Source organism: Taudactylus pleione, unplaced genomic scaffold (genome assembly GCF_031769625.1).
Source record: "Taudactylus pleione unplaced genomic scaffold, aTauple2 ptg000114l, whole genome shotgun sequence".
NCBI lineage: Eukaryota > Metazoa > Chordata > Amphibia > Anura > Myobatrachidae > Taudactylus > Taudactylus pleione.
This window is the reverse complement of record NW_028284516.1, coordinates 375,172-398,214: the sequence shown is the minus strand read 5'-3', so window position 1 is coordinate 398,214 and position 23,043 is coordinate 375,172. Positions and strand designations below refer to the sequence as shown.

Below are 23,043 nucleotides of genomic sequence, written 5' to 3'. Positions count from 1 at the left end.
CCACTGATTCTGCTCTCTGGCAATCACGTGTTTTATCACTGCTCAGGGTTTTCATGCTGTGCTAATAAGCAATAGTTAAAAATGAACAAATTGAATTGCGAGATAAAAAAATCTTTATTTCGGGCGCAGTTCGCAAATATTAATATAAATGTCCCTTATTCACAGAACAAAACACAAGATATTTGCGGATAGTGTTCAGCAGTAGAAACATGACATCCTAATAATATAGCTATATTATCTGCAGCATTAATAAATGATCTTCCTGCACCTCTGCTGTACACAGACATGGGGGATGTTTGTATAATTTGGGCACACAGGTATGTAATGTAATAAAGGAAGGGGGGGAACTTGGTACCACAGTTTGAATCAGAATAAATGATTTCATGAATGTTGAAAACAAAGATTTACATAAATGTGAAAATGGGCATTAATTATTATTATTATTATCCATCTTTATTCACAACATACAGTATTATGCAGGCTCTAGTAAGAATGTTTAAGCAGTCAAATCACTCCCTGCCTCGGTGGAGCTTACAGTCTAAATTCTGTACCACACAAACACACATTACTTACAGTGAAGCTACAGACTTTTGGTATCTTTTGCTTGATAACACCCAGCTATATGAATAGCAAGTATTAATAGTAGTGTCCCTGGAAAGACATCTAAAGAGGTCCAAATATAACAGCCCACTATTTGCAGGCACCAGCGCGATTCTGGAGAGATAGTCGCTAGATTTAAAGTGGCAATTAGTTTTAAGGCAAACCACCCTGGCTTTAGCTGAAAACAAATTGCTGCTTTAAAACTAGCCGTTATCTCGCCGGAATAGCCGTGGTGCCCGCAAATCGTGGTCTATTACATTTGGGCCCTAAAGTAATAAGTGTTTAGCTCACAAATGGCGGAATGCAGCAAGCCGAGAAATGCGGTAAAACCCCAAAAATGCAGGTTTGACTGCAATTCTCATATGCACCAAGACTTGGCTGCGGTGGGTAATGTCATCTTCCTGATGGCGTTACCCATAGAAGCTTCTCTCCGCAGAGTGCTGTGAGAGGGGTCCAATCAGATCCCTCCCAGCACCCCCCACGCGCAGAAGGATGCCGGAGGGGCTTATGGGTGATAGACCCAGAAGCCCCTTCACTGCAAAGGGACACTCTTACCGTCAGAGCGGTCCTTTGTGGGGATTGTGGAATATGTGTGCGCTATATAATAACTGGTAATAAATAATAAATCATTTGTAGGTATAACACTTTCCTGTCAGAAGATGCTGGACCAAACACCTTGGTGGCGATAGTCCATGCCAGGGATCCTGATGGAGATGGGGTGTCATACCTTATTGTGGAAGGGAATGAAGAGGGGAATTTTGAGCTGGACAGCCAGAAAGGTAAAGAACAGGACAAATAAATACAGCTTCTAACCATTATTGTACCATGCATATATTTACCAAACTTTTCTTTAATATAATGTCTAGGTATCTTAAAACTTCGCAGAACACCTCTACCAAGGTTGACGAAGGCTCGGTATGTATTAAATATCTCCGCATTGGATGATAACGCCTCGGACGGACCTTCGCCTTTAAGCAACTTTACTCAAGTGATTGTGGGAATAAATGACGTCAATAATAACAAGCCCGTCTTCAGTGATGTGAGTAAGGGAGCTGGATTGGTGGCTTCATGGAGAAACGTCACTAGTTACATTACACTTATTATGATGTGATGTTTAATATCGTCCCCATGCTTAAATGGGGGCTTCCATTTTGTATAGCGACCCCGAGCCAATCTCCAGTAATGTATTGTTTTCACTTTGAGACACATTTTGCATAAGATTCAATGCGCCAGATTGTGATTCGCTCGCAGTGCCGATGTTCGCAGAGTTGAGCGTTTTTTTGCTACTGCTCATGTATCTAAGGGGTCTATTTATCAAGCAGTGAAAAGTGTGGAGAAGTGAACTAGTGGAGAAGTTGCCCATAGCAACCACTCAGCTCCTACCTATGATTTTAAAGACTGTACTTGATAAATGCTACTTCAAAGCTGATTGGTTGCTATGGGCAACTTCTCCACACGTTTCACTGCTTGATAAATAGACCCCAAAGTCCTAAAAAGTTGCACAGCATCCCACTGTGTGTACGGAGAGAGGCACAGTTGCAATAGGATGGGAGGTGGCTATTCAGACTCCCGAGAATGGTTTGCCCTATGGGCGTGTTATGGGAGTATAAAGGGTGTGTTGCTGAAGTGGTTGCTAAGTCAGACGCTTTATCGCCCACATTGGAGGCTATACTATGACGGAGAACTTGCACATAGCATGTGGCTGGTGCAAGTTTTGATGGTTCGAAAGACGCACCCAGCGGGTGTGGAATAACACATCGACAGTAAAAGGATTGACAAACAATAAGTCGACACCAGATGGTCGACAGTCAATAGGTTGACAGGAGCAAAAGGTTGACACAAATCGTCGACATGGGTGTTGGTTGACAGATACCAAAGATTGACATGTAAATGGGCAACTTTTTTTTTTTTTATACACTAATCTTCACCCTAACACTCCCCTTGGTGCCTAATCCTAACCGTCCCTCCTAGTGCCGAACCTTAACCATTGGGGCAAGTGCCTAACCCTAACCGTCCCTCCTAGAGCATAACCCTCCGGTAAGTGCATAACCCTAAAAAAAAATAAATCAATTTTTGTGTCGACCATTTGTACCTGACGACCTACATCAGTGTCGACCTTTGCCCCTGTCGACCATCTGTTGTCGACCTATTGCTTGTCGACCTTTATACTGTCGATCTTTCATCCTTCAATAGCATCCAGTGGTATTTCTTCATCTAAAGACTCAGGGCCTGATTCAGCTTGGATCGCAGTTGCTAATGTGCACGCAATCGATCGATTGTTGTGTACTGCGCATGCGTATGTATCGCAGTGTGAGTGCGCACTCTTGCCATTGCAAACTCATGGACACCATGGGCATTAGCAGATTGATTGACAGGCAGAGAGCGTTTGGGGGTGGTGGTCGGGGAAACGTAGGCTTGCCTGTGGTTTGAACGCCGTTGCATGGGCGTGCATATATTAGCCTGAGCTTCCCATGTGACCTGGAAAGTTAGCAACTTGTGAGTAAGGTCTGACCTGCCGCAATGCTTGGTGTGGGTTCGATGTCCATCGATGTGTCCGATGTTTGGGCGGTATTATGAATGTGAGCGTAGACAGAGGGCGTGTGTATGTTAGCCGTGCGACGGCATTGTGAAGGCAGCATCTGTATATATTCTCCTAAGACCTGCCTACAGAATTGCACACAAGTTAGCAACTGCGATCCAAGCTGAATTAGGCCCTCAGTCCCTGCACATTCAGACACACGGCTGTACACCAGGGAAGGGCTTGCAGAGGCATTTGCATAAAGACGCAGACGCAATACCGGCAACAGACGCACACACAGACACTGCAGCGTTTGACTCGGGATGAGGCCCAATGTAACTTAAAGGAGAATAAGTGACAATGAAATTATTCTCTTTTACTTTCACATTCCGCCCCATGAGATACCTGTTTTTTCATTTATCCAGTCAGCTTCCCACCTAACAATATGGAATGATTACCAAAAGCATTTCTTGAGAACTATATTTCCTGATTGGTGCTAGAGACTTATTATTGTGCCTTTTTTTTAATTATATTTTTTCTACCTATGAATACATTTACTCCTAACATTGTTATCTGTATATTTTTATAGATGTGACTGGTTTAAAAAAAAATTATTTTTTTTTTCATTTAAGATTATCTTTATTATTTTTTTCTTATTTATGCACATTATTGCTAATATTTTCTACTCCCGGGAGTTATTTATTTGTGATTCTACTGTATTTATTAATAAATTGCTAGCATTTGAAGTGTTTATATCTTGTATTTTTGGGCGCCATTTAGCACCGCACATGTTTTCTGGTTCCCACCTAACAGAGCCATTTACATTATGTCTGCTATTGCAGCACCTGACATAGTTCTATAATCTATAGTGTCTTCAGTACAGCGAGAACACTTGGGTTTTGGAGAACCAGCCTCATGGTACCTTTGTCTTACAAGTAGAAGCCTTTGATGCAGACACTGGTTTGAACGGAGAAGTGAAGTATGGAATAATGCACAGAGAAGGAGCAAGCCTAGCATTTACCATTGGCGCAAATACAGGTACAGGAAAATGGGTTGGGTATGGAATCCCGGCTGTCGGGATGCCGGCTGTCAGAATACCGACAGCGGCATCCCAACAGTCACAATACCGACACTAACAGGTAAGTTCCCTAACTCTAACTCTCCCTCCCCAGTGCCTAATCCTAACCTCCCCCTCCCCGCACCATAAACCTAACCCTCCCCCCTTAGTGCCCAACCCTGACCCTCCCCCTAGTGCCTAACCCCTGACCCTCCCCTCACCCCCGATACTTACCTTTGGGTTGCCGGCGGTCGGGATTCTGGAGCCGGAATCCCGACTGCTGGGATGCTAACTACATCCCCAGGATAATTGGCGCCCTAAAAACAGTTCTTATGATAAGGAAAGTATTCATAACCGATTTTTAAGCTATAGCATTTCGCTGTGTATGTAGGTGTGATCACCACGGCTCAAAGCTTTGACAGGGAGAGGCAAAGAGAGTACACGATTTCTGTGACCGCCACGGACCAAGCTCAGGAGCCCCTCATTGGCATCTGCCAAGTAACCATCTTTATTGCGGATGTCAATGATAATGATCCCAAATTTGAGAACAGTCGCTACCAATGTGAGTGAGTGTGCACCTCAAGTTCCACAATGGCTGAATGACAAATAATAGGATCTTATTTGTTTTTTATTGTTTTATTTATTAATGGTTATTTATATAGCGCACACAAATATCCTCAGCACTTTACAGAGAATATTTGGTCGTTTGCATCAGTCCCTGCCCCAGTGGAGCTCATCTTCCCTACCACATGTTCATTCACACGCATATACACTTTTATTTTATTTTTATTTTTTTGTCAGTCCAATTAACCTACCAGTATGTTTTTGAATTGTGGGAGTACCCAAGCAAACACGGGGAGAACATGTAAACTCCAAACAGGGACTTGGTGTGAATCGAACCCAAGTTATTAGCAGAGGATTTAAGCAATCCCTCCTGTATTGTTGCCAAACGCTTTCTTTCAAATAACAGGTTATCTTTTTTTGAAATCTAGATTTCCTGCGCGAAGATACGATAGTTGGAACGAGTTTCCTTCGTGTTACTGCTCTCGATGATGACCAAGGAGTTAACGCTGCCATCACATATACAATATTAGCACAGCAACCTGAGTATTTCCAGATACACCCCAGCACCGGATGGGTTTATGTGAACTATCCGATATCCCAGGTAAAACGGATTTTCTATTTTAGGGGAAGGGGGCCTGGTCTGCACACCCTAGCTCTTTCTCATGGGATGTGCTACCTAGCTGAGACTTGGTACTACAACATAGAAACAAGGCGGGAGAGCAGATGCACAACACAACCATTAATAATTACATCATAGACAAGGTTTTTGACATAAATTTGGCCAAAGTTCTGAGCTTACCCACCAACGTCAAGGTAACCTCATCGGGTAAGTCCCTAACATTATGGGGGTTCATGTCTGAGGGGTGGGGCACCCCTAAACCATCCCAGCCAAACCACCCCAGTGCACCACACAAATAAAAAAAGAATAGCAGTGAAGTACTGAAGCGTTAGGTAAGTGAAAGTGGCTGCTTAGTGTTGGAAGTGTTAGAAAAAATGAAAAATAAATGAGTGAAAAATGTAACATAAATAAGAAACAAACATAGAGTGATATAAAGTGTTAAAAATAAGTGTTAAGTGGTGATGCCCCAAAAGAAGTCCAGCCAGAGCAGTTCAAGCGGCCCCAAGCCCCAAAGTTTACCCCACAACTGACTTGCTCTATAATTCTAAATCACAGGTTCTCAAACTCGTACCTCAGGACCCCAAACAGTGCATGTTTTCCTGGTCTCCTCACAGAATCACAAATTAAATAATTAGCTCCACCTGTGGATCTTTCAAAAAGTGTCATTGAGTAATGACTACACCTGTGCTCCTGCTGGGTGACCTGGAAAAAGTGAACGGTGTGGGGTCCTGAGGACCAAGTTTGAGAACCACTGTTCTAAAGGTGCGTATCCACTTATAGACATACAAACGAGAGCATGATTATGACTTTGCAATCGTTCTGTCGTTTGTATGTCTAGTGATGTGCCTAGACTGAACGTTCACTCATTCAGTCCAGGCACATCCATCATCCCCGTACATGCTGAACCTGACGGGATCGTCAGGTTGACCAGCATGTACGGGCGATGAGAGATGGCAAAAATGACCAGCGGGCACGCGCATCGCTGGTCATTTTTGTAATTTACATGCCCGATTTGCGGCCGATTGCACGATAACAACATCGTTATCGTGCAATCGCCTGTCAGAATCGCCTAGTGGATACCCACTTTAAATGCATAAAGTTCTTCAGCTGGCCATCCACTATACAATTTTCTGTCAGATATCTGTCCAATCTGGCTGGTTGGAATGAAAACCTGGTAATGTATGGGCGCAAATGACAGTCGATCATACGGTTTTAAACACTGAAAAAAGGACAATTTTTTTTTTTAAATTGGTTACATTTGTGTATTTTAACCAATTTGTCTGAACAACCATTTTTGGCTATTTTCCAGTGTTTGTGAGCAAATGGACGATTGTCATTTGCTCCCATACATTACCAGGTTTTCATTCCAACCAGCCAGATTGGACAGATATCTGACAGAAAATTGTATAGTGGATGGTCAGCTTTACCTGTGGTTTTGTTATACAGACTGTTCAGTCAGCAAATGCTGGACCCCTATTTAAAAACATCAGAGGCAGGTGAGTGGGATGCTAGTCTAGATTGATGGAGTCTCGGCCTTCATGTCTGTATACATACACATAATATATTGAATATTTTAGGGGAAGGACTGCACCCTCTAGCTCTTTCTAATGGGATGTGCTACCTAGCTGAGACTTAGGGGGTATTAAATTAAGCTGCGAAAAGTCGGAATCGAAGATAAATTATCGATGACGTAATTTTCGCATGTTTCAACTAATCCCATATTCCTTTTCAAAGACTTTTCGCCGGTGCGAAAAGTCTTTGAAAAAAAACGGGGATAACTTTTCATCATGTTTTACATGGCGAAAAAAGGGCAGAATTGGAGTTTAGTGGTGCAGGCTTTAAAAAAAATAGCCTGCACCCTTGGGAATGCCCTCTTAAAACGAAATGTGCAAAAAAAAAAATAGTGACACCCCAAAAAAATGTATTAAAATTCTTGGGTGAAAATAAAATAGGGGCACAATGTTTATAAAACGCAAAATAGGTTCAGGGGTATTCTGTAAGTATGCGTCAGGTGTTTTCTAGAATAGGCTATTAGCTGCAGGTGCTTTTTTGAAGAATTTTTTTTAAAAAAGTTTAGGGACTTAAAAATATGCCAGTACCCATTTTCAGGTACCCCAAATTTGATGAGACCACTTTTAAAAATGAAAAAAAATAAGTGCTCTTCTGCATCACTTCTTCACAGTCAGGAAAAAAACACCTCCCGCTGCTATTTAAAAACCTGACTTTCTTTTGCAGGCAAAAACGAGGTTACCCATAGTGATCCCCCAGGTCTGGACATCTTTAGGGGGCGTCCTACAATTATTTCCCGAAAATTCCCTTATTTTTTTGCCGATCAAAGTTTCACCTGTTCCCGATTTCGCCTACTTTGGAATTGAATACGGGGAATAGCGGGCACGCACGCGATACTTGTCCGCCTGGATAACAGGCGAAGGAGGCGAAAAGTCTGGACTTTTCGCCTCAAATTGAATACGGGCCTAAGGCTGGGTACACACGTAAAGATTTTCTGTCCAACCATCCAACTAGTTGATTGGTAACGTATGGGAGTAAATGATGATCAGCAATTTGCTCCTAAATGCCAGAAAACAGATGAAAATGGTCGTCAGACAAGTTTGTTAAATGTTTGTCTAAACAATTTGTTCAAACAACAGTTTTTGTCCATTTTCCAGCATTTGGGAGCAGATTGCTGATCATCATTTACTCCCATACTTTACCAGATTTTCATTCCAACCAATCAACTAGTTGGATGGTTGGACAGAAAATCTTTAGGTGTGTATGCAGCCTTAGTACTACAACATATAAAAAAGGGTGGAGAGCAGATGCATCATACAACCCCCATAATGTTAGGGACTTATCCGATGAGGGTACCTTGACGTTGGTGGATAAGCTCATAATTTTGGCCAAATTTATGCCAAAAACCTTGTCTATGATGTAATTATTAATGATTGTACGGTGCATCTGCTCTCCCCCCTTTTTTCTATGTTGTAAAACTTATTTCCTACTATCTGTTCAAAAGTAAGATAAGATTAGATTTCCATCATTGGCAACTGCAGTTATGCTGATGTCATTATGGCTCAATTGCAAGCATGCAGAATTACTGTACAAATGCAATTCTGTGACCATGGGCGGGATGCATGACGCATCGCAATTTGCATGCGATGCATCCCGCCACTCATCGCATGCTGGCGTTAAATACATCGGTATGCATGATGAAAAATGCAAAGGACAGCTCTCCCCATAAGAGCTGTCCTTTGTGAGAGACGGACTTCCGGGTCTATGACCCAGAACTCCCTCTGGTGTCCTTCTGCGCATGCACCACGGAAGGAGCTGAGAGGGAGTCGATTGGATCCCTCCCAGGAAGGGGGGGAGGCGGGGGCGTCGCGAATTGAAGCCCGTAGGCTTCTATTGCGTTGCCCACTGCATTCAAGCCCCGGAATGTATGACCGCATGTCTGACTTTGGTGTGTCCCGCCCTATCGTGCCTACTATTGCACAAACGCACCCAGCTTTGTGGGTAGATGCTGTTATTAGAGGACCAAGATGCCCACGTGTACATGTGTTTAAAGGTTGACACTTTCTGATAGGGCACAGACCTGGCCAGATTAAGGATCACATGGGCCTAGGGCTGAAATGATCAAGGGTCTATTGTGATAAACTGAGAAGAAGTGATCAATTCTGTGTGGGTGTTGTCAGTGTGATATGGGTGTGTACAGCCTCCACTCTGTCTGTAAAAATTTCTCAGTACATATGTTAAAGCAGAAAATGACATCATCTTGTGAGGAAAAGAAATGCAGCTTTAATACTTGACATTTATGGCCAACCATGTTGCCAGCTGGGCGGCTGGTCGTCATCATCCTGTCATGATGATGGGCTGATTTTCATGTGGAGGCCTGAGGCTGTAGTCCCATCCACCCCATTGGTAATCTGTTCCTGGACAAAGATTGCTTTGGGGGAGGGGGGGGGGTTAAGCCAGGGACCGAACAAAGGAGGACAAAATGGCAGACAAAGCTGGATGGTGGGTGAGTGAATAAGAGAGACAGATGCTGGTAGAATGGAAGAGAGGAGAAAGTCTGAGTGGGTGAGACTGACACATGGAGCCGTGAAGGTGAGGTGCAGACAGAGCAACAGAGAGTTATAAAGTAGAGTGCAAACTAGATATATCATAGACTGGCTAACAGTGCACGCAGCTGGGACCTGGGAGAGAAGGGTGAGTATGAGAGGAGATAACATGGGGACCAGGAATATTGGGGTGAGTGACACTGAAGAACCATGGATTAGGATTAAAAAGCTGACTGTGGGATCACCCAAGAAGTTGGTGTGTTATTGGCAACTTAGAAACCATGGCTTGGGGAAGATAGTATAGATGTTTGCAAGTGATTGGTTTAGGGGAAAGAGGTAGAACAGAGATGAGAAGTGTGTAGGTATACTTTATTTTATGGCAAAACTTTTCTAAACCTATTTTTTTTACAATAAAAAAAACAGATACATAACCAAATAAAGGAAGAGGTAAAAAAAAACACCTCATACACACCCTTATACTCACAGAATCCATTGTCTTCCACAGACCTTCTTGACTCTCTGGGCAGGTAACATCTCTGTTCCAGTGTGTGCAAAAGGGCAGGCCCGCTGAGAGCCGCGGCGGGCCCGGGTAATAGGGGGCGTGGCCTAATCGCGGGAGGCGTGGCCACGCCCCCTTCCCGAAAAAAAAAAATAGAAATGCAGCTCCGCGCGCTGGGGAGGGGGGCGCTCTGTGCCCCCTCAGCCCTGCTCAAAGCCAGGGGTGGTGCGATCAGTGTGATCGCTCCCCCCCACAGGCATAGGAGACTGCTGTGGCTGCTGCTCAGCAGCCACGAGCAGTCTCCACTGCAGCTCAGCACACGCTGTGTGCTGGGCTGCTGTGAGGGAGGGGGAGCGGCGCCGGACCCGGGCCCCTCAGGAAGCCCGGACCCGGGTAATCTGTACCTGCTCCCCCCCCCCTCTCGGCGCCCCTGCAAAAGGGATGTGATAGGAGGAAAGACAATGAAAGGAGGGCCTGATTCAGACCCGCTCGCGAGCGCTCACAAGCGGGTCGATGTTGGCCCAGTGCGCATGCGCACGATGGAGCCGGCTCCGTCGTGCGCATTCGCGAGACCCTGATAGCGACGGGCAAACCGTCGCTCCGGGTCTCGCACCAAAGGGGGCATGCTGCCTATGGTGATTCACAGCACGGCCAGCCCCATTCACAGCCGGCCTCTGATAGAGCCGAAAGCACTCCAGGGCTTGCGGCCACGAGACCCTACCACAAGGGTCTCGTCGCAAGCCCGATGGTCGCAATGGTCTTGACCATCGCGACCATCATCCTGGCCGCTTGCACTAGCTGTGAGTGGTCACCCACAGCTATGCGAGCGGCCAGGAGGCCGCTCTAAAAATACAATAGGCGGGTACTGATTCAGAGCGAGCGCTCTGAAAGAGCGTCCGGCTCTGAATCAGGCCCAGAGATGGGAGGGGAAGGGATGGACAGAAAGTGAAGGCAGAGGAGTAATGGATCCGTGATTCATCACATACTATAAAGAGGCTTGTTCCTAGCATGGGGGCCAGCTATCGGAAATATTGTGAAGAGCACCTAGACTGGGGTTCTGGGTCCAGGGCAGCCCTGTCCAGCCTAGGTTTTATTTGTTTTGCCTTTTAAGGGAAATCAAAAACATCAAGCAGTTCATGTTATCATGGGGGCTCTTAGCCTTTGGGAAAATGTCAGGAGAGGCCTATGGCCAATCCGCCACGTATCACCTACATATGGTGGATGTAGCCGTTTTTAGTTTCAGGTAATATTTAGGAAGCACATTATTAGGCACAATCAATTAATAAATTAAATGCCTCAGTTTTATTATAGAGGACAGGTGCACTTTAACAAATTAGAATTTCTCTTCTTAAAAGGATTTATATTGGACTATACATATTATTTCTGTTTACATTTCTAAAATATTTATAGCAAAATGGCCATTTAAGAATCCTTCGTATAAAACTGTTTTGGTCTTGAAAAACAGTTGAGACTGAAGAAGGAATGAAACCAGTTTAAATGTAAAACTGCTGCAGGCATCGGCTGAGCCGAGTACTGCTAACTGCATGTTACATGCATATATTAAACTTGGTTTCATATGCACCTCAATCCTTGTCAACCTCAAAAACTAATCCAATAGACAACACAGTGTATTGTACCTCAAAATGGCCAAAAATACTAATTTTATACTCAGTTATTTATATCTTAACTGGTAAATGTCTTCATTCCATATCAGGCATCTATCTGCATTTATTAACCTTAAACATAAAGATCTCTCCATAAATAATATTTAACATGCTCAATAGCTTCTGATTTTTTTCTAGACCTCTCGTATCACTCGGCACATCATTGCCACGGATGGAGGTAACCGGAGCACCAGTGTGGAGCTGACCGTGACCATCACTAATGTTCTCAACCAGCCTCCACAGTGGGGACAGGCAAGATATTGGGTCTCCATCCCAGAAAACATTACACGTGATTCAAAGATTGTGGTATGTAGCAATCTGACCTCCATAATGCTGCCATAGAATGCAGAGTTGCTACCTTATGCTAATGCAGGGATCCCTTCAACTAATGTCGGAGATTGTGCAGTGGCGTAACTATAAATTTTGTTCCCCCCTGCCAAAAATTTTTCTGTCGCCCCCTTCTTCCCCTCGGCATTTTGGTAAAATAATTACAGGGCCATTTATACGCAATTTGGCCCCCAGTGCAAAAGTAAAAAATGTGCTTCCACCCCCCCTAGACAGTTTACAGTATACAGTAGTGCCCCCAGAAGTGGTCCCCCTATGCAGTGCCCCAGGTAGTCGTGCCCCTTATATAATGCCCTCAGTAGTAGACCCCCTTAAATAGTGATCCCAGTACTAACCCCCCAGCAGTGCCCCCAGTAGTAGTAGTCCTCCCTCAGCAATGCCCCCAGTAGTAGTGGTCCCACCAGTGCAGTGCCCCCAAGTAGTGGTCCCACCAGTGCCTCCAGTAGTGGTCCCACCAGTGCCTCCAGTAGTAGTCCCCCCCCAGCAATGCCCCCAGTAGTAGTCCTCCCTCCAGCAATGTCCCCAGTAGTAGTTCCACCCCACCAATGCCCCCAGTAGTAGTCCCCCCCAGCAATGCCCCCAGTAGTAGTCCTCCCTCCCAGCAATGCCCCCAGTAGTAGTAAACAATCCCCCCCAGCAATGCCCCCAGTAGTAGTCCTCCCTCCCAGCCATGCCCCCAGTAGTAGTAGTAGTAGTAGTAGTAAACAACCCCCGCAGCAATGCCCCCAGTAGTAGTAGTAAACAACCCCCCCAGCAATGCCCCCAGTAGTAGTAGTAAACAACCCCCCCAGCAATGCCCCCAGTAGTAGTAGTAAACAACCCCCCCAGCAATGCCCCCATTAGTAGTAGTAGTAGTAGTCCTCCCTCCCAGCAATGCCCCCAGTAGTAGTAGTAGTAGTAAACAACTCCCCCAGCAATGCCCCCATTAGTAATAGTAGTAGTAGTAAACAACCCCCCCCAGCAATGCCCCCAGTAGTAGTCCCCCCTCCCAGCAATGCCCCCAGTAGTAGTAGTAGTAAACAACCCCCCCAGCAATGCCCCAGTAGTAGTAGTAGTAGTAATCAACCCCCCCCACAATGCCCCCAGTAGTAGTCCTCCCTCCCAGCAATGCCCCCAGTAGTAGTAAACAACCCCCCAGCAATGCCCCCAGTAGTAGTCCTCCCTCCCAGCAATGCCCCCAGTAGTAGTAAACAACCCCCCCAGCAATGCCCCCAGTAGTAGTCCCCCCTCCCAGCAATGCCCCCAGTAGTAGTAGTAGTAGTATACAACCCCCCCCAGCAATGCCCCCAGTAATAGTAGTAGTAGTAAACAACCCCCCCCGCAATGCCCCCAGTAGTAGTCCTCCCTCCCAGCAATGCCCCCAGTAGTAGTAGTAGTAGTAAACAACCCCCCCCAGCAATGCCCCCATTAGTAGTAGTAGTAGTCCTCCCTCCCAGCAATGCCCCCAGTAGTAGTAGTAGTAGTCCTCCCTCCCAGCAATGCCCCCAGTAGTAGTCCTCCCTCCAGCAATGTCCCCAGTAGTAGTTCCACCCCACCAATGCCCCCAGTAGTAGTCCCCCCCAGCAATGCCCCCAGTAGTAGTCCTCCCTCAAGCAATGTCCCCAGTAGTAGTTCCACCCCACCAATGCCCCCAGTAGTAGTCCCCCCCAGCAATGCCCCCAGTAGTAATCCTCCCTCCCAGCAATGCCCCCAGTAGTAGTAAACAATCCCCCCCAGCAATGCCCCCAGTAGTAGTCCTCCCTCCCAGCCATGCCCCCAGTAGTAGTAGTAGTAGTAGTAGTAGTAAACAACCCCCGCAGCAATGCCCCCAGTAGTAGTAGTAAACAACCCCCCCAGCAATGCCCCCAGTAGTAGTAGTAAACAACCCCCCCAGCAATGCCCCCAGTAGTAGTAGTAAACAACCCCCCCAGCAATGCCCCCAGTAGTAGTCCCACCTCCCAGCAATGCCCCCAGTAGTAGTAGTAGTAGTAAACAACCCCCCCAGCAATGCCCCCAGTAGTAGTAGTAGTAGTAGTAGTAAACAACCCCCCCCGCAATGCCCCCAGTAGTAGTCCTCCCTCCCAGCAATGCCCCCAGTAGTAGTAGTAGTAGTAAACAACCCCCCCAGCAATGCCCCCATTAGTAGTAGTAGTAGTAGTCCTCCCTCCCAGCAATGCCCCCAGTAGTAGTAGTAGTAGTAAACAACTCCCCCAGCAATGCCCCCATTAGTAATAGTAGTAGTAGTAAACAACCCCCCCCAGCAATGCCCCCAGTAGTAGTCCCCCCTCCCAGCAATGCCCCCAGTAGTAGTAGTAGTAAACAACCCCCCCAGCAATGCCCCAGTAGTAGTAGTAGTAGTAAACAACCCCCCCCACAATGCCCCCAGTAGTAGTCCTCCCTCCCAGCAATGCCCCCAGTAGTAGTAAACAACCCCCCAGCAATGCCCCCAGTAGTAGTCCTCCCTCCCAGCAATGCCCCCAGTAGTAGTAAACAACCCCCCCAGCAATGCCCCCAGTAGTAGTCCCCCCTCCCAGCAATGCCCCCAGTAGTAGTAGTAGTAGTATACAACCCCCCCCAGCAATGCCCCCAGTAGTAGTAGTAGTAGTAAACAACCCCCCCCCCCGCAATGCCCCCAGTAGTAGTCCTCCCTCCCAGCAATGCCCCCAGTAGTATTAGTAGTAGTAAACAACCCCCCCCAGCAATGCCCCCATTAGTAGTAGTAGTAGTCCTCCCTCCCAGCAATGCCCCCAGTAGTAGTAGTAGTAGTCCTCCCTCCCAGCAATGCCCCCAGTAGTAGTAGTAGTAGTAGTCCTCCCTCCCAGCAATGCCCCCAGTAGTAGTAGTAGTCCTCCCTCCCAGCAATGCCCCCAGTAGTAGTAGTAGTAGTAAGCAACTCCCCCAGCAATGCCCCCATTAGTAGTAGTAGTAGTAGTAGTAAACAACCCCCCCCAGCAATGCCCCCAGTAGTAGTCCCCCCTCCCAGCAATGCCCCCAGTAGTAGTAGTAATAAACAACCCCCCCAGCAATGCCCCAGTAGTAGTAGTAGTAGTAAACAACCCCCCCCGCAATGCCCCCAGTAGTAGTCCTCCCTCCCGGCAATGCCCCCAGTAGTAGTAAACAACCCCCCCAGCAATGCCCCCAGTAGTAGTCCTCCCTCCCAGCAATGCCCCCAGTAGTAGTAAACAACCCCCCCAGCAATGCCCCCAGTAGTAGTCCCCCCTCCCAGCAATGCCCCCAGTAGTAGTAGTAGTAAACAACCCCCCCAGCAATGCCCCCATTAGTAGTAGTAGTAGTAAACAACCCCCCCCAGCAATGCCCCCAGTAGTAGTAAACAACCCCCCCACCCCCTGCCAGACAGACAGACACACAAAATCCACTTTCCTTGATCAACGCTCCGGCATTGGCTCCCCCGTCCGGCGTCCTCCCGGGCAGGCCCGCTCTGCATGATGGGAGAGACGTCATGACATCTCTCCCATCATCACCCACTGCGGGAGCCGGAAGAGCCCGGCTCCGGCAGTGGGCGCAAGACAAGCAGCCGATGAGAGTCTGTCTGACTCTCATTGGCTGCTAAAACAAACACACAGCTGGTGGCACTGGCGGCTGTGTGTTTGTTATACTAGTGTAATGCGGTCCGCACTACCACCCTGCCTGCGTGACTAACAGATGCTAGAGGTGAAGTAGGACCTCTAGCATCTGTCTCCTCCTAGGCGGCGGCCATTTTTGGAGGGCCGTTTTCTGCAGATTCCATGCGGACGGCCAGTCCGCATGGAATCTGCAGCCACCTCGCCCCACAAGCCCCCGCGCCCCCAAGCCACCGCAGGGTCTGCGGGGGCTGTAGTTACGCCACTGAGATTGTGCATATATAAGTGGAAAGCCGTACCACCCATTGATTTTATGCCGGCCGGCATCATCAGTATCTGCACTTGCACCGTACGCATGACTCACACCAAGCTTTTGATATAAGCCCATGACACTCCCACAAGTCAGGGTGATTACGTATGATTGCATTGTCACTGCCTAGTACCGGACCCGAAACGCCCTATGTCATGGAAAGGCAGGTCTGGCCAAGTTCCGGCCATCTCAGAATAGACAAGAATGCATACATTTGCACATGCACTGTATGCAAAAACTCACCATTTACATCCGTGCTAAGAGATCTGTCTGACTCCGAATCGGCCCGCTGATAATGCCGGTGGTCAGAATCCCAGCAGCATAATCCCCCAGGTTTAAAATCCCGATGCATGCAGGTAAGTATTTTACCCCTACTCCTAACCCTACCTCTAACCCACCTTTCCCGCAACCTAACCCTCCCTCACCCCGCAGCCTAACCCTCCCAACCAGCAGCCTAACCCTAACCTCCAGCAGCCTAATCCTAACCCTCCCGCAGCCTAACCCTCCCCCTAGTGCCTAACCCTAATACTCACCGTCGGGATCACAGCCGTCAGAATTCTAGATCTGTGATTCTGACTGCTGCCTGGATTCCGGTGGCGGGATTCTGAACTCCAGCATTCTGTGCGCTGGGTTGCCGACTACATCCCATCCTAATATAGCCTAAGTGGTCACTAGGTGTTGTGCCGATAGCTTATGAACATGACATTAGTCCTCATCTGCTTCTGACCTATAAGCAGGGAAGAGGTTTCCTCTAATCATGGACCAAAGCTCCTGATCACTGGCACTCTCCACTGGTATAATTCCTTTGTCTTCAAAATAAATTGACTATAATTATCCTGATCTAACAAAGCAAACCATTCTTCTCTCTACATAGACCTCCCAGCCTGACTCCTTTCTCCCACTGGCTTCCAGATTGCTTAAACGTTGACTTGACAACAGACTGACACTGTCCTTCTTCTCAATCTCTTCCAACCTGTCTTCTCCTCACTATATTCTACACACTCAAATGACCCGGTCGTCACTTTGTATCTTTGTGATCTCTGTTGATTCTAGTGAATGTGTAGGCCACATTCTCCATGGTGTGCATGCTATGTCTTCTGCTTGTATTGTAGACCGTGAAAGCCACATCTCTGCTCGGTGACCCCCGAGTCACGTACAACATGGAAGAAGGGCTCATTCCAGAGACAAACAACCCTATTCGGTTCTACCTGAAGCCTAACAGAGCTGATGGCTCAGCCTCTATACTAGTATCTGAACCCCTGGATTATGAGGGGACCAAATTCTTCACCCTGAAGATCCGAGCCCAGAATGTGGCTACAGTCCCTTTGGCATCTTTCACAACTGTTTATGTCAATGTGACAGGTGAGTGGATCTATGGTGGGATATTGAAACTCCATTTCTTGTCTGTTGTTGTTGGGGGATTAGGATGACAGGGGTGGGGTATAGCTATGGGGGATCTACAGCTACTGGTGGGGTTGGGGATAATACCATAATATAGATCTATGGCCACTGAAGCGGGGTGACAGGCTACCCCTAACTGCATTGATTGCAAAAAAAATATTATCAAATTGAGCTTCTAAATAGATCTACTTTATCTAATTAATATTTATTTTTATTTTTTTTAAATCTACAATTTCTTAAAGATATTTTTGAGAAAAATATAATTTGTCGGTTAAGTGGTTAATCTTCTGCATTGTTTTGAATGTTAAAACACCCACATCTTGCGTACACAAGAAAAGCTAGAAAGTACAATTCACAAATGCTTACAGAAGCATATTCTGTATCTGGAAGTATTAGGGATGAGTAGTGTTTGCAAGCAGCCAATCACAAGTGATTCGCTAGATCTGACAGCCCTCATCATTATAATCTGGTAATGATCTGCAAATGATACGTCTGTTCTGGGCATATTTCCATCTTTTATCGGCTGAACACATTTTTATTAAGACGATCTTACTGTACATTACCTACAACAGAATGCCCACATCCATTTGGTCTTAAGCCTTCAAAGACTGTTGCGAGAAGTTGTCAATCATTATGGGCACATGTGCAATCACACACAATTCTGAGCATGTGCAGAGAGGATATTTGCAATTTGAATGTAGCATTCACCCTGAATCAGCCCCTAGTATCTGCACCAATCTGCTACCACTTATTATTACCATTCCTTTTTTATTCAAATAAGCGTTACAGTTTTTCACCTAATATACTGCTTTGTTTAATCTTTTTTATGACTTAAATGAATCATGGATGTGAGAGGATATCAGGACTGTTGTGACAGTTCTATATGTATGAAGCTTTTTATTACATTGCTCAGCATGCACCTAGCTAGAAATAAGCTTCTTTGCCAAAGTGCAACTTGTACATGAAAACTTGTTTCCATTAAAAGAATAAACTGAGATTCTAATGGTGCCTACACACTTAGCGATGTTTTACACGATTTGCCCGATTACGACGCATCGCGGCGACAAATCGTGTAAAATATGCCCAAACCATGAGTGTCCACTCACGATCACGATGCAGATGCGCGTCCACTCCACGCAGGTCGTAAATCGCATTTTCAGATCTGCCGTGCTGTAGAGCAGATCTGACAATCTCAGTCACGATGCACTGGAATAGTTAGGAGGCACGATAGATCGTTTGTCACATTGGACAGTTTTTAACACCAAATCGTGCCCACGACTGCCGGGGAGCTGCTGGGGAGAGTTCAAGGGGAAATCGGACACATCGTTGTATCGTGAGCACATCGCCAAGTGCGTAGGCACCTTAAGACTTCTAGCTCTGATCTTCTGCAAAATTCATGTTCTTATTGTGAAGCGGAAATGCCCCTGTGGCCCCCAACAAAGGACACGCATAGAAATGTGCACTTTTCAACCCTTTATCTCATCTTAATAGTCTCTGATCTGCACTGGTCTGCAAAATGACCCACACGTGCACAAAACTCTGCTCATCTCTTCTATCAGTGGGTGAGATGTATCAATCCTTGGAGAGAGATAAAGTGAAAGAAGTTATCAGGGCCTACCTGTCATTTCAAAGACTGTGCTAGATAAATGACAGAAGCGGATTGGATGCTTTAGGCAACTACTCTACTTTATATTTCTCCAAGGCTTGAAACGTCTCCCCCAGTGTGCACAAATATTTGCTCTCCCACAAATGCCGCCATCAAAATCTCAAAGCCATGGTTTTGGTGGAAATGCAGATGCAATTGTTCAAATTCATGTACACATGGGGTAAAGGCCACATTACAGTCACACAAGCAGTGGTATAGCAATAGTGATTGCAAAACTGGGTCCTGCATCCCTAGTTTACAAGCTGGTGACTGCCCTCTACAATGTGGACCACCATTACTGGCTCTGTGTCATGCACTATTGATGATTTTGCAGATGGTGGGTGTGAACCGGCTGCGCTGCAAGAGATTGGCCCCGGCTCACTAAGTTTGCTGTGATGTGTAGTTTTCGCCAAGGGATCAGTGCAAGGGGGTGACGGAGTTCGCATCAGGATACCCGTAGATGGCAGCTTCCAGGTTTTCCACTTTGAGCAGTGACTGACATAAGAAGGGCATAGAGACAAGTGACAAGGCACAACTATAGCGAGGGACAGGTCAGAGTACAAGATGAGCAATACAGGTGGGAGGTAAGAAATTATCCAGGTCTGGGTCACAAGCAGAAGAGAATGGCTGGAAACAGGACAGGTCTATAACAAGTTATCTAACAGCAGGTGGAATAAGATATATCAGTAACAGATCTATACACAGATAATAAGTCACAGAAATGCTCTGAAATTAGCCTGCGCTGAGACAGCTACAGGCGCCCCTGATGTGTGATGATTACGTGTCTGGTGTCACACAGGATGCAGGTGCAGGTTTGCACCTATAAAGATGCCAGGTGTGGGGCATGTAAGTAATGCCGCTGAAAGCAGCAGGTCACATAGCATGGCAGCCTGTCGTTAGTTTCCTGGTCCGCGGCTGTACTGGGCAGTGTCCATGAACAGGGAAGCCCAGACAGAAACAGAGGAGCATTAATTCAGCTCTCTCTAGCCAGGCAGCACCAGTAGATCACTGAAAATTGTACCTTTTTTATCTGTAAAGTCTCCTTTTGTTAGAAAAAACTATAAAAGTGTTACACAGTAAATAAAAAATGTATCTAATATAACGTGTCTCGGAGATAGAGTTTGGGGAATGTCAGGGAGCCCAGGGGGTTTGGGGTCAGACAGGAAACGCCTACCTAAAAGTTGCGCCCTTACTTGCACGAGAGCAGGAAAGCTCAGCCTGGTTTGTGTAGTTGCTCACGGTGTGTCTGTCTTCTGCAGATGTTAATGACAATGTTCCATTCTTCATGTCATCTACTTATGAAGTGACTTTACCAGAAGGAGCAGAGATTGGAACATCAATAGCACAAATTCTAGCTACGGATCTAGACTCCGGCCTGCATGGAAAGGTCTGTAACTTCTTACAATATGCGGAATTTCATTTTAATTTTGTTGCTTATTTACCATGAACAGAGGATCATTTAACATGGAAATGATTCCCTGAACTTGTAGTAGATCAGAGAGCGTTGTAAGCACATCTGCATGTCAGCGTCTCTCCATTCATCTCCCTATAACGGTACTAAGGGGGCAAAACCTGCTACTGGCTAGGTTGATTTAAGTTGAAGCCGTATTTGGGTCTTGTATTCCCTGAACAATGCTAAAGGCAACGTAGTGTATAAACTCTTGTAGAATTAACGGACGTTCTTCCAGGGCCATCTCTTCCATTGGGCTTGTTGGGCAGTTGCCCAAGGGCCCGAAGCTTGTAGGGGCCTCTAACCCGCCCCCCTGCGGCTGCGGCCCGTTGGTAAATTTGTGATATTTTTATAAGCCGGCCGCCGGTGCACTGTGTTCTGATCTAACCTCCCCCACCCCATCCCCCCCGGTGACGAGTACTCACCTCAGTCCCAGTTTCACTTCGTCCGCCGACTTCACACCAGTATGGAAGGTCTGATGGGCATGCAGGAGGGTTTAGTTTTATTGACCATTTAAATTGTTTCCTGTGAATGGGTGGGTAGGGGCATTGCTTTGTCCAGGGCCCACACTGCTGTTAAGACAACCCTGCGTTCTTCTGGTACTGACACGTGTCAAATAAATTGTATTTATTTAATACTGTATTTCCATTTCAGGTTATTAGATATATTGATTTATTGACACAAAACCTACAAATATTTAGCAAAATAAAGAGCCACAATACTTTCTTAAGGTTTTCTACATCTATGCATTAAGATAACTTTTGCCGTGTGCAGGTTCAATATGTGATACTGAGAGATGCCAATGGAGACAACGGACATTTTACGATTAACCCAGAGACAGGAGTTATATACACAAGAGCTTTATTTGACAGGGAGAGACAAGTATCTTACCTCATAGAGGTCCAGTCTCAGGACTCCTCAGAATCCGCACGCCCAGGAATGCAAGGACATCCCAACACAGGTCAGCATGGCCTTTCCCCTTTCCCATACAATCATAACTCTATTTAGATATATTAATTAATAAAATATGATGAATTATCCTTTCAAACTACAGCGATGAATTATCCTTTCAAACTACAGCATAGGGCAATAATCAATTAAGACATTTCTTTAGCTGTAGAGTGAATATACAGTATGTTCTTGAAAGACTACCCTCCAACAGTGTACACTATACCTCCAAATACTGTTTTAAAGATTTATTTTAACATGTAGTGACTTAATGAACAGCACAAAAAGCTCAAGTTGAATAGACCAAAGACGTTGATTTAAGCATTTATTTTGTTGCAGAAAACATATTTAAGGTAAATTTACAAATCTGTAAAACTGTAGCCGTGCAATGTACTTTACTTTTTGTTATGCACCTATTTTTGCACAATTTGCTGTTTATAGAGGTCTTAGCATTGGACTAGGACAAAATGCCAAATGTTAGGGTGAAACATTTTTCTTCCATGGAGCTAATTGGATGGGGGTATCATCAGTGCTGCATGTTGGTGAGGCACAGGACAGTAGGACAGCGCCTCACTCTGCACCCACATGCAAAACAAATATTTCCTGCTCTGGGTCAAGATATTTAAATGAATTAGATAATGCAAGTTTAGGGAGGTATATTTATTTTAGCAAGTGGTCTTTCTATACTTTTAAAGGCACACCTTTTGCTCATAAGCTGCATACACACGTAAGGATATTCTGTCCAACCATCCAACTAGTTGATTGGTTGGAATGAAAATCTGGTAAGGTATAGGAGTAACTGACGATCAGCAATTTGCTGCTAAATGGCAGAAAACAGATGAAAATGGTCGTCAGACGAATTTATTAAAATGTTTGATCTAAACAATTTGTTCAAACAACAGTTTTTGTCCATTTTCCGGTGTTTGGGAGCAAATTGCTGATTGTCATTTGCTTTCATCCCTTACCAGATTTTCATTCCAACCAATCAACTAGTTGGATGGTTGGACAGAAAATCTTTACGTGTGTACCCAGCCTAAGTGGGTACACAGAAAAATAAATTTTTACCTGCAAAATACCAATGCAAGTAAAACATTAACAGTGTGACGCATAAAGACAGCCCTGATGTCCCTCTATAGTCTATACTCCTGATTTAAGCAGAAACAAGTCTTGAACCAGCAATATTTTAGGAGACAAATGTAAAGTATTATAACTGATTATAGACGTTTTACAGAGGTGCCCAACATCATGGTGCTCTAGCGTGCCACCATTTTTTTTTTCACATCACCCCTAAAGCAAAAGTTTTCTGTTGAGATAATCAGCAAATATTATTACATTAAGAAATTTGTGCTTACCTAACATTCTTAGGTTCCGTTATCTTGTGGCGGACACAGTAACCCTTCTGTTTGTCCATGCAGCTACTGATTGGCAGCCTGAAGCATTGGCTTCACCTATCACACTGAGCAGAAGAGTAGGAAAGAAAACCGTGAAGATGGCAGAAGTGGAAAACGAGGGGGTAGAAGGTGTTTTGTAAGTGGGCAGTGGGTTGTGGCAGCAGATGGGAGAAATAGGGAAACATATGGAATGGGGGGTCAGTGGGAGACCTAGTGGGAGACAGAGGCCCACATGAGGAGACAAACAGACTGAGACACATACAGAGAGACAGATACACATAAGATTGGAGACAGATTAACATCAGGGGTGCCGAGAGGGGGGGAGGTACTAATTACCCGGACTCGGGCGTGACGCCGTTGAGCAGCAGCAGTCTCCTCTCCTCACGGCGCCTCCGTCATCGGCGTGCAACAATTCGT

At 45.8% G+C, this 23,043-nt stretch overlaps 1 protein-coding gene across 1 annotated transcript in view; it reads left to right on the top strand.

The window, feature by feature from the left end:
* The window catches only part of LOC148524892 (neural-cadherin-like), a 148,145-nt gene that overhangs the window by 48,461 nt on the left and 76,641 nt on the right, over nucleotides 1–23,043 (top strand). The window contains exons 7-15 of the mRNA XM_088471349.1: nucleotides 1,237–1,379; nucleotides 1,467–1,639; nucleotides 3,988–4,156; nucleotides 4,567–4,737; nucleotides 5,168–5,340; nucleotides 11,715–11,882; nucleotides 16,904–17,153; nucleotides 20,097–20,224; nucleotides 21,062–21,248. Of these exons, the coding sequence (XP_088327475.1) occupies nucleotides 1,237–1,379; nucleotides 1,467–1,639; nucleotides 3,988–4,156; nucleotides 4,567–4,737; nucleotides 5,168–5,340; nucleotides 11,715–11,882; nucleotides 16,904–17,153; nucleotides 20,097–20,224; nucleotides 21,062–21,248 (1,562 nt within the window). The remainder of the gene's footprint in view (nucleotides 1–1,236; nucleotides 1,380–1,466; nucleotides 1,640–3,987; nucleotides 4,157–4,566; nucleotides 4,738–5,167; nucleotides 5,341–11,714; nucleotides 11,883–16,903; nucleotides 17,154–20,096; nucleotides 20,225–21,061; nucleotides 21,249–23,043) is intronic.